At 41.2% G+C, this 16,885-nt stretch overlaps 1 protein-coding gene across 1 annotated transcript in view; it reads left to right on the top strand.

The window, feature by feature from the left end:
• DOCK8 (dedicator of cytokinesis 8) overlaps positions 1-16,885 on the top strand; it is a 66,717-nt gene that overhangs the window by 27,102 nt on the left and 22,730 nt on the right. Inside the window, exons 18-28 of the mRNA XM_068422030.1 lie at positions 37-271; positions 1,214-1,378; positions 3,153-3,328; positions 5,098-5,193; positions 6,499-6,594; positions 7,384-7,533; positions 10,008-10,121; positions 11,142-11,297; positions 14,062-14,201; positions 14,779-14,948; positions 16,568-16,713. Of these exons, the coding sequence (XP_068278131.1) occupies positions 37-271; positions 1,214-1,378; positions 3,153-3,328; positions 5,098-5,193; positions 6,499-6,594; positions 7,384-7,533; positions 10,008-10,121; positions 11,142-11,297; positions 14,062-14,201; positions 14,779-14,948; positions 16,568-16,713 (1,644 nt within the window). The remainder of the gene's footprint in view (positions 1-36; positions 272-1,213; positions 1,379-3,152; positions 3,329-5,097; positions 5,194-6,498; positions 6,595-7,383; positions 7,534-10,007; positions 10,122-11,141; positions 11,298-14,061; positions 14,202-14,778; positions 14,949-16,567; positions 16,714-16,885) is intronic.

Below are 16,885 nucleotides of genomic sequence, written 5' to 3'. Positions count from 1 at the left end.
GCAACTTTGTTAACTGTGAGTGCATTGTATTTGCAGGACAATCACCTGGAGAAGTTCTTCACTCTGTGCCATTCTCTGGAAAGTCAAGTGACATTCCCTATTCGACTGATGGACCAGAAGATTACAGAGGCTACACTGGAACATGAATTGAAACTCAGCATTATCTGTCTGAATTCTTCACGCCTCGAACCTCTTGTCTTGTTTTTACATTTGGTACTAGATAAACTTTTCCAGCTGGCTGTACAGCCTATGGTCATAGCTGGCCAGACAGGTATTTACTGGTGCATAGCCTTGAAGTGGCAGTGCAAGCAACCTAGAGATGTGGGGGAAATGATTGCTAAATATCCAGGCTCAGATTTAGTATTTGGGGTAGTCCGCTTCAGAAAGAGTTATGCGTCTCAAGACACAGTTTCACTGCACAATTTAATCAGGTTTAACTGAGTTCTGCCTTCTCTCCTTTTCCCCCTATGTGTAAGATTCTCAGACTCTGTTTGGGAGGTATGTTAAATTGTAATAGTTTACTTATCTGGAAATATAGGTCAGAAAGTGGGTTGTGGTTTAACTTTGGAATTCCGTTGTTTTGCAAGGAAAATACCAGCAAAATCACTTATCCTACAGCTGACATTGCTGACTGCACCATATCCTCTGCCTCAGTATCTTTAGACAGAATTGGGTGAGCACAAAACCAGAGAGGGTATAGTAATGCACACAGATTTTTCTGTTACTGAGGGTGCCAGTTGCCCATCACATATGTTAACTCTGGAGGGAAGGCATACTTGGAGTCAGTGTAGTTTATTTCCTATCTCATTCTAGTAATCAACACTTGTCATCCACTATAATATTTGTGGAAAAGCCTGCTAGCTTGTATTTGTTAGCTGGAGAATAATGAGTCTTAGAGTTCTTCAAGTAGGTATTTTATAGGAAATGGATGAAGGCTTCTAGAAATGGTAATTAACAGTTACGGTCTGCTTTTATGTAGCATGAAATGATGGAGTAGCAGTGATTGGGTTGAAAGTCAGTGGGTCTACTGAAGAGTGGTATTGGCCTATGTCGATCTTGGGTCTGATCAGGTATAGCAGTTGCTGTCTAGAGCTCTGAGTTTGTTAAGGACTGAATTAAAGCAGGTAAGATTAGTTGTTGGTACAGAGAATGCCCTCACCTAATTATATTATACCCTTAAGTTCTGAAACTAATTCTTGCCTTTGTTTCACAGCCAACTTCTCACAGTTTGCCTTTGAATCTGTGGTTGCAATAGTGAATAGCCTCCACAACAGCAAAGACCTGAGCAAAGACCAGCATGGGAGGAACTGCATCCTGGCATCATATGTCTACTATGTATTTTGTCTTCCAGACCCTCAAAGAGAAGTAGTCAAACCAGGTAATATTGGTGCAAGAGTTGCAAAAGTATTCTTTTTTCTTGATATATGCTATTCAGCATGGTGCTTCTGAGAGGAGGACTTGGTGAACTGGCCTATAAAATGGCAAACACAACTTCTCAGACCCAGACTGCATACCATTTAAGCACAGCATTGTTCAGATGTATTGTTTTTCTCAGAGGCAGGTCAGGGATCTCAGTACTGCAAAGAGCAACATGGAGTGGTGCCCCATAATCTCTCTTTCTCAGTCATTCATTTGAGAGGCATAGTTGAGGTGAGAGGACTCCACAGCTACATGCAATGCTTCATGAAGATAAAAGTGAGAGACACCTCCTAAACTGAGGATTTCTTTAGAGGAATTTCCTCCAGAAATTAAAAAAGCTTTAAGATGCCAATTTCTTACTGGCCTGTACATCAGTAAACTACTTTCTGTGCAAACTAACTTACTGCCAGGTGGCATAGGGCCAAACTTTGCCAATTTCTCCATTGCATTAGGAATGTCATCAGAGGATAAAATCCCATGTGTTGGCCAGCAGGTTGAGGGAGGTGATCCTTCTCCTCTGCTCAGCACTGGTGAGGCCACACCTGGAGTACTGTGTCCCGTTCTGGGCTTCTCAGTACAAGAGAGACATGGACATACTGGAGAGAGCCCAGCAAAGGGTGATAAAGGTGATGAAGACACTGGAGCGTCTCTCCCATGAGGAAAGGCTGAGAGAGCTGGGACTGTTCAGCCTGGAGAAGAGAAGGCTCAGGGAGGATGTTCAAAGACCTGAAGGAAGGGTACAAAGAAGACAGAGCCAGGCTGTTTCCAATGGTGCCGTGACACAACCAGAGGCAATGGGCACAAACTGAAACACGGGAGGTTCCCTCTGAACATCAGGAAACATTTTTTTTCCTTTAAGGATGACCCAAGCACTGGCACAGGTTGCCCGTAGAGCTGACGGAGTCTCTCACCTTGGAGATATTAGAAAGCCGTCTGGATATTATCCTGGGCAACTGTCTCTCAGTGGCCCTGCTTGAGCACAGGAGTTGGACCAGATGACATCCAGAAGTCCCTTCCAACCTCAGCCATTCTGTTATTCTGTTGCAGTCCATTGTCCTAAAGCCTATAGGATTAATTTGATCAATTGCTATGTATTAACTGACTTACCAACAAGCAGCTATTCTGTGGGAGCTAAAGATACATAGGCCCTTTTCTCTTTCAAATATTCATTTAAACCCCCCTTGAGAGACGTTCAGACTGATGTTAAGATGTGCCAAAACCTCTGAGCTTGCCTGCACTTGGAAATTCTTTATCCTGGAAAAATAAGGTCCATGGGAAAGCTGAAAACAAGGTAATCATTTATTGAAATTCCTGCTGGCAGTGCTCCTTGCTGGCTTGGATACTTTGAACGTGGTGGTAAATGTTGCGTGTTAAAGGTGGTATTTTGTGTTGGGGCCTTGTGAATCTTGTCTTAATCTACAGCAAATTAAAAAGAGCTGATGGGAAGAAGAAAGAGCTATTGTAATAGTGCTGCTGCTGAGGTAGCCCTGTTAATCTTTTGTTACTGCTTGTGCAATCATCCTGTGAGCTGTTGGCTTGGAAAATATCTGCACCTTATGATTCAATGCCTATATGTAATTTGTTAATGAAGCAGGTGATGGTGAGGTTTTCAGGACCTTTATGCTATTCAGTATGCTGATACTATAACAGCACTGAGCAAAGCTGGCTTGAATCTCATGTTTGTCTCATATATATGTCCTTTAATCTTAGTTCAAACATCTCCCTATGGGCAGGTGCAGGCAGCAGTGCCATTTTGACAGAGTCTCGTTATTACACATTTGGTCGCACTTCCGCAGTGTCTGTTGGGAGTAAACTGCTGCAGAGCCGAGTGATAAGCTGCAGCAATCCTGATATCACTGTTACACAAGCTGCTAATGATGAGGAGGTCAAAAACATCGTGTCATCCAAGGTAAGAGAACAAAGTCAAATATCTGGAGAATTGTATGGCCCAAAACCTAATAATCTAGATTTGTTCTTTGAGGGTTGGATTTGCTTCTTGTAAATGTGCTGTATGTATCACCAGAAGCATTTGCTGTTTATTTGATTTGTCATAGGCAAATGTTAAATCCCATTGCTAAATTCTGATGTCTCTTATCAGGGAAGAGAGCAAGAGGTAAGAACTCTGTCTCTTGTTGGAGACTGAGACACTCCACAGAGGGATTTGCTTTTTTGACATGCCTCACTTTCCTGTTCTTCCTGGCATTTAGGTTCTGTTTGCATCTGTGACATGGGCTGGTCTAGGTTGCACAAAGTCAGTGTGAGAAAAGACTACTATTGATCAAACTGGGAAGAGATTCACTTTCTGAATGGGGTGAAAGTCCTCAGAAGGGAAATAGTTTTCCTAACATGCACTGCTAATTTATTCTTGCTCCTTTAAACTCTTTTTTTTTTTTTTTTAAATCACAGAGCCTACTTAGTGCTAAATAGTTTCCTGTTAAAAAAAAGTACGCAATTTATATGACAGGAGCCCCATTATTTTATATCGGCCGTAATACAGATGCCACGTGCATATTTTGTAACTGGGTCTTTCCAAATACTTAATTCAACCACAGAGTGAAACACAAACTTCCTCTGTCTTTCTCATCCACAGCTACAAAAGCCACCAACAGCTTGCAGGACAGAAAGGACAACGACAGCCAAGAAGCAGGATTTTGCTTCCCTGATTGGCACCTTGTGCTTGCTGGTCTGCAGCATCCCAGGCTCATCTCAGAGCTTTATGAGGACAGCTGTGCTCAGCTCTCTGGGGAAACCAAAATCTGGAATTCCTCATTCAGCAGGAGCTGGGAAGCTGTGCCTGTGGCAAAAGCAGGATTTTTCCCCTGTGCAAGGAGCCTGCTCCTAGCTGCAGCCCTGGCAGAGCTCCACAGCAGCATGTCTGCTGAGCTCTGAACCATATCTCCCCTCCCTTGTCTTTGAGTGTTATGTATGTAAAATACTGCTTCTCAAGCAGGTTATTTTCAGAAACATTTTGAAGTCTTTTCTCCATTGAATGATCACGTGTCTCTCCAGTTAAAGTGAATGGGTGCTTGTCTTCAGCAAATTAAACCGGAACTAGTGAGATGCAGAGGCTTTGCCAGTCGATTTGTTTGTATGGTCATATGTATTCATATATAGCAATTTTTAATGATGTAGATTTCAACTTAATAGCTTTATGAATTTTACTATAATGTACTGTGTCCTAAAAAAACAGAGTTCAAGGCATTTTTTTTCCAAATTAATACAAAATTAAAATGTTTGATATTACAGCTTCATCACGTTGATAAGTGTAGCAACTTACAATTGGCTACTGCCATTTCACTGCCTTTTAAATTGTCATTACTTTTAATGGAAGGAAGGCTCCCAGATGCTAATTCATTTCGGATGTAGAGCCACTGGATAAACTTAAAGGATAGTTACCCTTAAAAGGGTGAATTGTAGCGCTTCCAAAATACAGCTGCAGTGCTGAAATCGGACACGTGATGGCAGTGTTGGCATTTGCGCTCTCCTGCCGCTGCTGCATTCGGTGGTCTTTGGCCTCCACTGGGAAGGGGGATGGGGAGAAGGAAAGAGCAGAGCTGTTTAGGTGAACATCTGTGCATATCTTCCAAAAAAACCACCGCTGACGATTTCTTCTCTCTTAATTAGCTAAAGTTATGTGTTAACTTACTATTCTGTCTTTCTTCTGGCTATGGCCTCCAGCCTATGGATCACAGCTCCAGTCGGATGTCTTTCTACGTTGAAGGAACAAATGACATGCCAAGCATTTGTGCAAACCCAAGACCATCCAATAAAAAGGTAGCCTACCACTAAGCGTGAGGGCACACATTAACAGAGCCTGGAGCCTCCTGAGGCACTTCTAAATGAGGAGAGGGGAGAGAGTGAACAGAATAACCAGTTTTATCAAGCAAGTAGTCTGTGATGGAACAATTGAATCAGTGGGTAAATATTACCCAAACTTTTCTGCTTCGGCTCCAGAGTCTTTAGATTGTTTTTCCAGGTCATATTTAGGCAAGTAGCAGCCTGCCTGGATCCTCCCTTTGCTCTCTTTCTCAAGGTGTTAGGTCCTCTGTCTCTTTCCACTGCTGTTTACCTTTGGATACCTGCCTTTACACGTTACAGTAAACTGCATTCAGGAATGTTTGCCATCTCATTCTTCTGTAAAGCATGTTTTTCTTTTCCTCTTTTTGTAGCTTTTAGAAACAAGAAATTCCTTACCATCTTGAGTATGTATTCCCAAATAGCTTTTTAACAACATAGAAGTTAACATATCACATAGATGATTTTTCCAGGGCTGAATCTTGTGTTTGGCATTGATCAGCAGCAGTGGCTTTGGATAAAGAAGCAGGGGGGAAAACCCTGCAATGAGCATTTCAGAATCTGAGCTACAGTTAAGAAATTCTCCTCTCTCACTCCTGTTTATTAGTTTGATTTCTGCCAAAAAGCATAGACGTTTATACCCAATCTGAATATTGGATGGATTAATATGTCCTATGCAATGTAAGTATGCTTAGGAATCTCATTAACTTTATTTTTTGTGTCAGGAATAGCAAATAGACATTGCAATAAATTTGTAGTCCAGATTTGAGTTTCCTAAAAGTTTAGATCATTGGGATTGGGTGTCTTATGGTCAGATCTCACTGCAAAGAGTATTGTCTCCAACTACGAACCTCTGTACAAGCTCTGCTGTACTTATTGCTGTGTCCGTCCCTCCCACCAGAGAGACAATCTTACTTCTACCTTCTCTCAAAAAAAATGGATGTGCAAAATGGAAATGCTTACAGGGGAGTGGGGAACATGACTGCTTCCCGTCATGCATACAGCCAGTGGCCTGAGGATAGACCAAAGGCATCTCCCAGTTTAGTTATCCGGGGTTCTGGATCCACAGAAAAATGGATTGCAAGGTTTGTTTGCCACCAACATTCCTGATATATCATTTTGGTCAAATCTGCCTTCTGATCCTACAGGGATATCCACACATCCCCATCCAGCTGCTGACTCTCAGTATGGGGAGGTTTCCTGGAGGGAAGAGGGGGGGATGTTGAAACTGGAAGATGAGTTGATTGAAAAGCCATTTCACAACACTCTGTGTTTATTATCTAGCATTTCCATGAGGAGCTGGCACTGCAGATGGTGGTCAGCACGGGTATGGTGAGAGAATCTGTCTTCAAGTATGCCTGGTTCTTCTTTGAGCTCCTGGTAAGATTTGTCAGTGATATTTTACAGTAAATGGCGAAAGGTAGCAGGCACTCCAGGCACAGATTTAGTTGGGTGGTGATCTTTTTAGTCACTCAGTCCCAGTGTGAAAAGGAGAGGTCCCAAATAATGGAATTACAACTAAAGAATTCTCCATATTCACCCCATTCCCCACTACCAGCCTGTGATGGTAAAGTCCTGCATGAACTACATGCACAGTGGTCCACAGCTTGCAGAAGGCTGAAAGACAAACCGAGCCCTTCCGTTTCTGTGAATACCTGTTCCTGTCTTTTCCACTTTGTTAACAATATGGGAGCAGTGACAAGGCTCCCCAAACTCACAGTTTCACAGAGCCATGAGGTGATGGATGTCAGTGGAAAAACCATACTGATTTCCACTGGCAGCATATAAGCAACCCAACAGCAGGTCAAGAAATAAGAATTAATTCCAGAAGTGTCACTCACTGTCTGTCATCATGAAGGGCAAAAGTTGCAAACAGCAGCATTTCAGAGCTGCAGATGCAATGTACTGTGGAGGGTGATTCTGATTTCAGGTGCTGAGAGTAGCCAACTGTGTGAAGATGAACAGGAATCATTGTCTGTCTGTGTTTGAGTCTTAGGCTCTGTTGTCATTGCCAGTACATGTAGGATTTATCACAGCAGCTCTGAGAAGATGAGAGTGATTATATTAAGGGAAAAACATGTAGGGACTCTTACTCCCATGAACGAACTTAAAGCAGTAGTTTTACCTCCAGTTTGGGCATTTCTTTAGTTTTCTTTTTCTGCTTTGCAGATAAAGAGTATGGCTCAGTATGTTCACAACATAGAGAAGCAAGACAACCCACGAAGAAGCCGGTTCTCTGATCGCTTCAAAGATGACATTACCACTATAGTTAGTGTGGTTACTTCAGAGATTGCTGCGCTTCTAGTCAAACTGCAGAAGGTAAATGCATGAAGTAAGCACCAAGGATCCTTGCTACTCACCCTGTGTTACACTGAGCTGTATTTAATCCCATTTCACCCTCAGGAGTGTCACTAGAGTTAGGCCAAAACTGAGGCAGTATTCATACATGGACCTTAAGCAAGAATTGTGGCTGTGCAAGGGTCAGCCTTGTGCTCCACTGGCACACAGTTTGTCTTTATTCAGCTCAGCTCGCCAGCTTGCTTCTCTGTGTGGCTGCGTGGTGCAGGGAGGGAATCCCCTTTCCCATCAACAGGAAAGGTTAGACACCCATTTTCAGTGGCAGTGTTGCTTTATGCCAGATTAGCCAGGGCATCAAACTGCAGCCCAGGCAGGGCTTATTCTTTTTACGCCCCTTTCCTGTTGCCCTCATTTCTACTGCATAGTGTTTTGTTCCACAATTGACTTCTCTGATGGCAGTGGGCTCTGCAATATGAAGGCAATATACCTCCTAAAGGTTGCAAAATCCAGCCAAGATTGATCTAACCCCAGATCTCTTTAAAGAGGCACTAGCCGCATGAAAATTAAAGACAAGAAATAAACCCTAAATCCCATTAAATTCTTTCTCCTGATATATTTTAACAAGTTGCACTGATATAATGGGTTATAAAATTGAAAGGATCAGAAAATGTAATTTATATTTTAAGATTAATATTGTCATCTTATATCACTGATGTCACTGCACACTGGCCAATAGACAAAGTTAAGGCCACAGACAGGCACTGGGTGACTGTTGTTTGTTCAATTGTTGTAACTTGTTTTCATGCCCCAGAGCTGCCAAATGCACTGTGCTAGCCCAGCAGTGTGCTCTGCCACGGGGCAGACCAGGCTGGAGAGCTGGCCTGCTGGGTTACTTTTCAGCCAGCTGTTTCCTGATCCACTCACTTCTCCATGTGTGCCCTGCTGTTCTGTTGAGGAGCAGAAACTGAGAAAGGGCCAGGACCAGACAACTGAGAGCAGAGAACGGCAGAAGTGATTGTCACTGTCCACCAAAAAGTTGTTCCTGAAGCTTTACCCTTTGCTCGATCCTTTGGTGTGCTTCTGTGATAGCTACGTGCAGAGAAATTGTTTCCACAGAAATGTTTACTTATGGCATCAGTGACTTTTTTTTAAAAATACATTGTAGAATAAAAAATTTCTACATTAAAAATGTTTTAACAGAACTGTAGGTTTTGCCAAGAGATTAGTATTTTATGGCTTCCTCACAAGAAATACACGGGGTTTTATGGGCTGTTAATTCAATTTGATTTTGATAGAGTGAGTGTATAGAGCCTGATTATGTGTGAAAATCCCACTGCAGTGTTTGCAGAATTAGGGCCATTGGTTAGCTGTACAGAGCAGCAGTAGGTAATGTGTGTCTGATTTTTAAATCCAAGCAGTAATAATCTACGTTTTAATACATGGTTAAGCATGTCAGATTGCCCTGGGATTCTACAGTAATACGTCCAGCATATTTTAGCCTACCGAGTAAGGTAGTGGAAAACTAATTTTTTCTTCACAGTAGAAAAACGTTTTGCTGTGTAAATTCCAAATCATAGGAAATATATATATTCCTGAACAGCAACAAAAAGGTTAGAAAATCAAAAATTAAATCATAACCACCCTGAGGTGCTGCATACCTGTTCTCACTAGTCAGAGACATGAGTAGGGGCAACATTATTGTCAGTCATCTCCTCTGTCAGTCTTGAGTGAACCTACCTGAGGGCTCTGAGCATTAAATGTGTGCAGATCCCTCAGGCAGCTCCTCAAATTTATCTTGGTGAACTACATATGCTACTGAGATTTTATGATTTAAATTGGTATGTTTGAAGTAACTGTAGCCTTATTTTAGAGGACATGTGAAGTTCATTGTGATTTTTACTTGGGAGCTGCGTGTCCCTGGTAATCAGGCTGATTCTAAGCATGCAAGAGCTTGGCTGCTGAATGGTGAAACTCACAGTTTTGTCTTACCAGTATTTCTTTACTATCAGTTTTACACTTAAAATTTCTAAACAAAATACTTGGCATTCCATCAGCAGAGGCAGTGCAGATTTTTATTAATATTTTTTAGAAGTATTTTATATTTTAAGTACCTAAACCAGCATTCTCTAATGTTAAAGGTTCAATTAAAAAAAAAAAAAAAGGCATACACAGGATTTCAGCCCATAGGGAATTCAGAACAGGTCTCAAATTCCATTTTGTTGTTGTCAGCCCAAAAGTTAACTTGTTCTTTCATCCTGTGATATTCCTCTGTGAAAGCTATAACAGTTGAAATAATTTACAGGAATGATTCTGTATAATTTTAACAAGATCACATAAACTGGAGAACTGAAACAATCTTGTGCAGTATGTTCCATGAGATGGTTCTGGGAGCTGTCACCTACACTTTTTTTAATGATTCAAGAAAGCCTTCCACCTTTATATAAGTTTTATATATCATAACTGCAATTCTTTTTTTTTTCCTTTTTTTTTTAAAGGAAAGTGAGCAAGCAGAAAAAATGAATATCAGCCTGGCGTTTTTCTTGTATGATCTTCTTTCTTTAATGGACCGAGGATTTGTGTTTAATCTCATCAAACATTACTGTAATCAGGTAGGCACCATGCATGATTGGGATTGCATTTGGCTTATGGCCAGTCCAGTGTTCTTTTCTTTTTGATTCATTTATCCATCAAGATCCTTTCAGTTGTGTTAAAGGGCCAGGTAAATTTCGTATTTCCTATTGCATATGCAGAGATTTTAAACCTCTTTTGATTTGTGGTCTGCAGAAAAAATTGAGTGGAGGTTAAGACTCTTTTAGAAATGTCATACCTTGCACTGCTCAAGAGCATCCATGGAGCCACTTTTCTTCCCTTACTTTTTTACATCCCTTAGCAGCAGGGTCTGCAGACCATGCGGGGCAGCTCTTGGTCTCTGACTCTTCCAGTGCACTGCTGTGAGGACAGTATTTAGATTTGGGGAATTCAATCAAAATGATCCATCTATGTCTTCTTGCTTTACAAGCCTCCAAAAATTAAAAATAAGTGATGATGCAGGATGTTGTTATGAAATTGTCTGTTGTATTTGAAGGGGAAAGTTTTTCTTCTGTTTGGTGACCTGACATACCTGCTGTAGTTTTTCTGCCAAAGGAAGGCCCTCTGTCGGCTGATGGTAGGTAGGAGAACGCAAGGTGGCTACCGCCCCGGTTTCCTGTAGTATGTGCACTGATGTCATTGTTGATATGAAGCGAAATGACAAGACCGCTGATGCTCTGTGTTGCCTAGCACGACTTTTTATGAGTTTGCCACAGATTCAGCGGAGTTTTGTTTGGTTTAAATCTTTGTGTTATGCAAAAGAGCAAAAATATTTTATGTTTTTCTTTTGGGAGGAAAAAAAATTTATTGTTTCTTGGGATTTTGGTAAGTCAGACAAGGAGGAGGGAGAGAGACACCACCACTGCCAAACACAGAGCAGCTAATGGATGGAAACTAGTTCGGTACAGGGAACCAGTGAGCATTTTAATGCACACTGCGCTGTTTGTCTATTTCTGTTTCAGGAAGCAGTATATTTCACTGCATGACAATTTAAATAGTACACGCCCATCACATGACACTTTTTTGGTTTGCTTTTCTAGCTCTCAAACAAGCTGAATTCACTCTCCACCCTGATTTCCATGAGACTGGAGTTCCTGAGAATTCTCTGCAGCCATGAGCACTACCTCAATCTGAACCTCTTCTTCATGACCTCTGCATCTGCTCCAGCATCCCCCTCCCCGTCCTTATCCTCCCAGGTAGGCATCCATTAGATGATATTGCATGAACGTCACATGAAGCACACATGTAGAGAAAGACTTATATTGCTCTGTATTCAGATACTTAGAACTAGCCACTGTTGGATCAGGGAGAACAACTTCCTGCCTGAAAGAAAAGGGGCAGAAGAATAAAGACTAAGAGAGTACTACTGCAAAACTGCATCTACGCAAGTTAAATCTTAACATGACACAGACATGTGTCCCTCTAGAAACATGCAAACAGAAAAGGACTGTCAATGTAGACATACAAGGTTTAAAAGCAACATGGCTCTGAAGGCTAATTTACAGGTGCACCTATATCCCATCCATACACAACCACAAATAAGTATTTCAATATCTCTTTTGGAGAATTATGGCATGCAGCAGTGCACAGCAAACTTTCTGTGCAGAACTTCTTGTTCTCCAGGTGGATGTATGTGCTATGACTATGTAAGTTAGTGACTAAAACACTGCTATTTTCAATATCCTGGAATCGTTAATTTCCGTTGAGCCGCAGTGTTGTTCAGAGCAGGATTATCACACTTTCCTTTTCAAATAGCAGCTGCCGCCTTTGTTCTGGGTTCCTTCCCACCCCAGTGGTACAGATGATGCTATGACTTTGCCACTGATTTATCTGTGTTTTCTGGACAGTGTTTTCCCTTTTATTTGAACTTTTTGATTTTTCTGTGTGGAAACACTCAGGTATCCTGAGTAGACCTCTCCACACAATTTTTGTGAATGCCCCTCCTCATCACTTCTCGTTTCTCCCAGGATGTCATTCCCAGTACATGCATATTTTTCTGGACTTGACCTGATACTGTCACAGCTCTAGGCTTCCTGAATGTCAGGACCTCCCATCCATCATCCTGGGAATGGAGTTCACAAAGACATTCAATAAAGAAATTGATGTCTGGCACGCCACACACTATTTTGCCTGTCTTGTGCTCTTCTCCTCTACATTCTACTTAGATGGTATCTTGCTTTTAGCATGGGGCAGACCCCCTAACAAAGGGTGCTAGCCTGCCTGTTTTCCACCTCAGTGGTCTTGCAAAGGTCAGGACTGGGATGAAGCATTTCAGTGCAATGCCCTATAATTGCCACAGCCCTTGGATTCAAGGGAATGGAACTAAAGCTAAGAATGTTTGGAGGTACAAAAACACTCTGAGTAATGGAGCAGTTCAAATTCACAGTTTCTTTTTCAAGTGTCGTTGCCAAAGAATTGTTTGGATGCTAATATGTGCTACATCTCGTATCTGAAGGATTCTGACAGGTCAGTAATAGTAAATAATACTTTCTTGAAGTTTTTCCTGGTCTTAAAAGCAAAGCATTAAGATCTTAGAGTCAGCATTTCCCAATAGTTTTGCTTAATGCTAATCCTGGATGCCAAAGAACTAGAAATGGGACTCTTCTGCTTATGGGGGAAAAAAAAAGAAGTCAGCATAGCTCTTGCAACTAGTTCTAGCAAGTCAGAACTGGGCAGACACCAGTTTAATCATTCTTTCTTTCAAGCAACATCATCAACTCTTTTTCTCCTTTAGGAGTAACCTATGAAGTGCAACCTGCGCAGATCAATAAGGCTTTTATGACCGTTCGATGATTTAGTACATTAGCTGACCACCCTTGCAGTAATTTTGATCTGTCTGCAGCAGTGCTGCCCAGCTAGAGCTAGATCTTCAGTAAGAAATGTGGCCTTGTGAATAAATCTTTTGGAATTCTTGGAGAGAAGCCAAATTCACTTAAATGGGTGCTCTACACTTTAACGTTATTCTACACAAATATAGTACAGCCAATGCTTCTCTGCTCGATGTTGAAATGAGAGTGAGCTTAAGTACGTGGATTCAAAATATGGGACAGGAGTTTCATTTGACCCAATATGCTGGAAGACAGCTGCCACAGTGTGCTATACTGCTACTTCATGTGTTTGTTTTCGTGGACTATTCCCAGGTGACTGACAGAAATATTGGGACAGAATATTGAAGAATATAAATTAAAAGCAAAATTTGGACTCATAAACCCCAGTAGCTGCACTGGGGAGTAGAGTCTAAGACTTATGCTCACCTGATCAGGGGACAAAAACACTCCAGCTGACCTGTGGCACAGACCTGTGATTGGAAAAGCTAAGAAGTTCACAACACATATATAAGAGCAACTTTCCATTCCTGGGCTGGCTGTATATCAGTCATAGCCATAAGTTACAGCAGTTTGAAGGCTGCTCTGAATTATGCCAGCTGCCAACAAGCTCAGCCAAAGATTTCCAGGGTGAAAGGGAACACTGTTTGCATGTCTTTCCTGACCCTACTTCTGTGCTGGACATCATGGATGCTGAAGAAAGCACATTGCAGAGCTTCTGACACCAAGGTCCCTTGTAATGTAGGGGCAGCCTCTTGCTGTACAATGCCTGATGGCTTCTCTGCAACAGTAAGAGCAATGTAAGGAGTTGTAAACATGGAGAAAATTCTGACTTTGTGTCCTGTCCAAACTAATTAATACGAAGTAGGAATTTTACATCTCAAAAAATGTCAAATGAGTTGCTCCCACGGAATAGGAAGGATGAGATTGCATCCTAGCAAGCAAATCATTTGAAACTAGATGCTTTTTATATCACACTGAGATGTTTTCCTCCCAAATGTCCAACCTTCTTTCGAAGTCTGTGCTTTTCCTCTGGTAGAGATTTTCTATTAGCTACATGGACTGTGACTACAACCTCTTTAAGAAGCTTTTATTTCAGTGATCGTTCTTTAACACTTCTGATATACTGCTGCAGAACTCTAGCTCCTGCTCCAGTTTCCAGGACCAGAAAATAGCTGGTATGTTTGACCTCTCAGCCGAATACCGTCAACAGCACTTTCTGACCGGCTTACTTTTCACTGAATTGGCAGCAGCACTGGACGCAGACAGCAAGGGGTGGGTATTCCAATTTGCAGATTTTAGAATGGGATCTAGTCACACTATTACTCTTGGCAAGGTCATAGTTTGATTCCAGGGTAGTCCTGTTTCCCCCTCTCTTTTCAGTGAGTCACTCTGTAACATAGCATAACCCAGTCACTGTTTCATCTGCAGTATGTTGGTCCCAGTGAATAAAAATATGCTACTTGTTGCAGTAGTGTTGGCTAAATACAAGAATTGAGAACATCATAAAATTTCAATAGCTCTTCTCTCTAAAACACCTCTGCCCTTGTCTGAGCTTAAGAGTTTAGCTGAACTTTGTCCAGAGTCTGATGCTTTTCTTTAAGCACCTCCCTTCACCATATGGAAATTTTATAGGAAGTTTGAAAGACTTGGGTTCTTGTTGATTGTGGTGTAAGATAGCTATCTTTTGCAGGGAACATGAGTCTCTGCTCAGAATGGAAGAGATTATCTCATGAATATTGGTGTATTAATTTGTTTCTTTCACCTCACCTCTGTTTCTTAAATCTTTGATTTATAAATAATTTGTGCATGACCTGTTAATGGAGCTCATGGATGGTTTTTGTGTGAACAGGATTAGCAAGGTGCAAAGAAAAGCTGTCACTGCTATCCTTAGCCTGCTGAGTTCCCATGACCTAGACCCACGTTGCTCCAAAAAAGAAGTGAAGATTAAAATTGCAGCTCTCTATCTCCCTTTGGTTGGTATCATTTTGGATTCACTGCCTCAGCTCCATGATTTTACAAGTAAGACCTTTTTCCCTTTTTTATTTTTCGGCTTCTTAGAGTGACTTGTCTAAACAATCTGTCAAACATAAAAGAGATAGCACTAAGTGCAGAAATTCCTCACAGTATAGTAAGATTGAATATTTCTTTACTTAGAAGTAAACTGGATTTTTAAAGACAGGAGAAACTTCAGCGTCAAATAATTGATAGACCAGATATGTATCTGTAAGTACTCCTGCCTATCTCTTAGCGTAAATATTATGATCCTGCAAATAAAGCCTACAAGATGTGTGAGAAATCTTGAGGTACAGATAGGTTTAACAGGCAGTAGGGAAGAAAACAAGAGTGATGCTGACACCGCGTTACATCGCAATTGAAGAAATGGGATTGTGTTCTATCTTTTTCTATTGCTCTTTAGTGCTATTAACATGATACAAAAATAAATCTCAGGGAAATGTAATAATCACACAGGAAGTATATTTTTATTGTCTGTTAAAACTATAAACTCCGCCCTACATTATCAAGCCTTTTAAAACAATATTATCTAAGCTGTTTCCTTGCATTTTGCTACATGTATGCTCATATAATACTGCTGAAGGTAGCTGTTTCACATTTTTTTGTAAGATAGTAGATCTCTGCTACTTGTAAAACTACATTTCACTTCCATAAATAAAATAAAGGCTATAAAGAAAAAAGGGTATGATCTTTGAAGAATATACTTCTGTCACTGGTTCTGAAAATATTTTGCATTTAGATGTCTGGACAAAAAAATTAATACCATGAAAGTATTACTTAGCGCATTCAGTCTAATAGGATGAAAGCATTTATTATACATTGGCTAATCAGATCTCACCCCATTCTTCTAGTCTAAATATTATCCTTGTACCACAGATGAAAAGGAGTCATTATGAGGAAGCCCAGGTATACCACTGTTAGTGTCTTTCTTTTTGAGTATCTGTCACAAGAGGCTGTTGACCTCATTCTGAACACACTGGGACTGGCTGGTGATTCAGCTTCTCTGCAAAACAGGACTTGCAAAATGCAAAATGGACACTCAGAATGAGAAGAGATTTTTTACAAAACTTAGATATAAATAGCTTTATTTACTGAAAGTGATGCCAAGAACTATCAGGGAATAGAAGCAGCTAGATGCCTGAAATTAAACTTGTTCTTTAGCCAGCAGACAGTACTGGCTCTGTCAGCTGTTATCAGACTTACATACTTCTTTGAATATCACCAAACCCATGTATGGCTTTTGCGCTGATCCTATTGCCTGAAATGGACTAAAACTGGATGGTTCCAAGTCTTGTGAAGTGCTAGCTTAGCATTGGCCTTCAGAGACTATCTCATGTTTGCTACTGCCTTTGCTTTTAATTTAGCTTCTCTGAACACCTGGAGCGTATTGAACACATCTCCTTTCCCTGCGTTTATTTGAACAATTTGGCAGCCTTTGCAGAGGGCTGCAATCTGTCTTCCTAATGCCGTGCCTCTTTCACTGCTTGGTACATCAGCCAGACCAGCTGTCTCAGAGATAGAGGCGCCAATTGTTTTGTTAGGTTACAGCCCAATGGAAGACTGTGACATGTGAATGGCAACAACTGGATTGCTCCTGAAGTTCCAATGGGATATTTCAAATCTAGTTTCAGATGTCCGCAGTGGAAAGGGACGCGGAGGAAGCCCAGAAGAAGAACAAGAATCTGCAGGTGCAATCAATCAAAACATGGCCCTTGCCATTGCAGGGAATCAGTTCAGCCTCAGGAGCTCTGGAGTGGTTCTGGTATGTCCAGTGCTCTGCCAGTCTCCTTTCTTGTACCTGTTTTTCTCTTTCTTTCCTCCTTTTATTCTCCTTTTACTGGTAGCTACAGTCATGAGAAACTGCACTCTTGTTTCCTCCAGCCCCCAAAAATGCCTCATATTCCTCCTGTCAGCTCCTCCTCTTCTCTTCTAGTCATTCAATT

The sequence above is a fragment of the Nyctibius grandis genome, chromosome Z (assembly GCF_013368605.1).
Source record: "Nyctibius grandis isolate bNycGra1 chromosome Z, bNycGra1.pri, whole genome shotgun sequence".
NCBI classification, from domain to species: Eukaryota; Metazoa; Chordata; class Aves; order Nyctibiiformes; family Nyctibiidae; genus Nyctibius; species Nyctibius grandis.
Note: the sequence above shows the minus strand (reverse complement) of the source record. Positions and strands in the feature narration are given on the sequence as shown.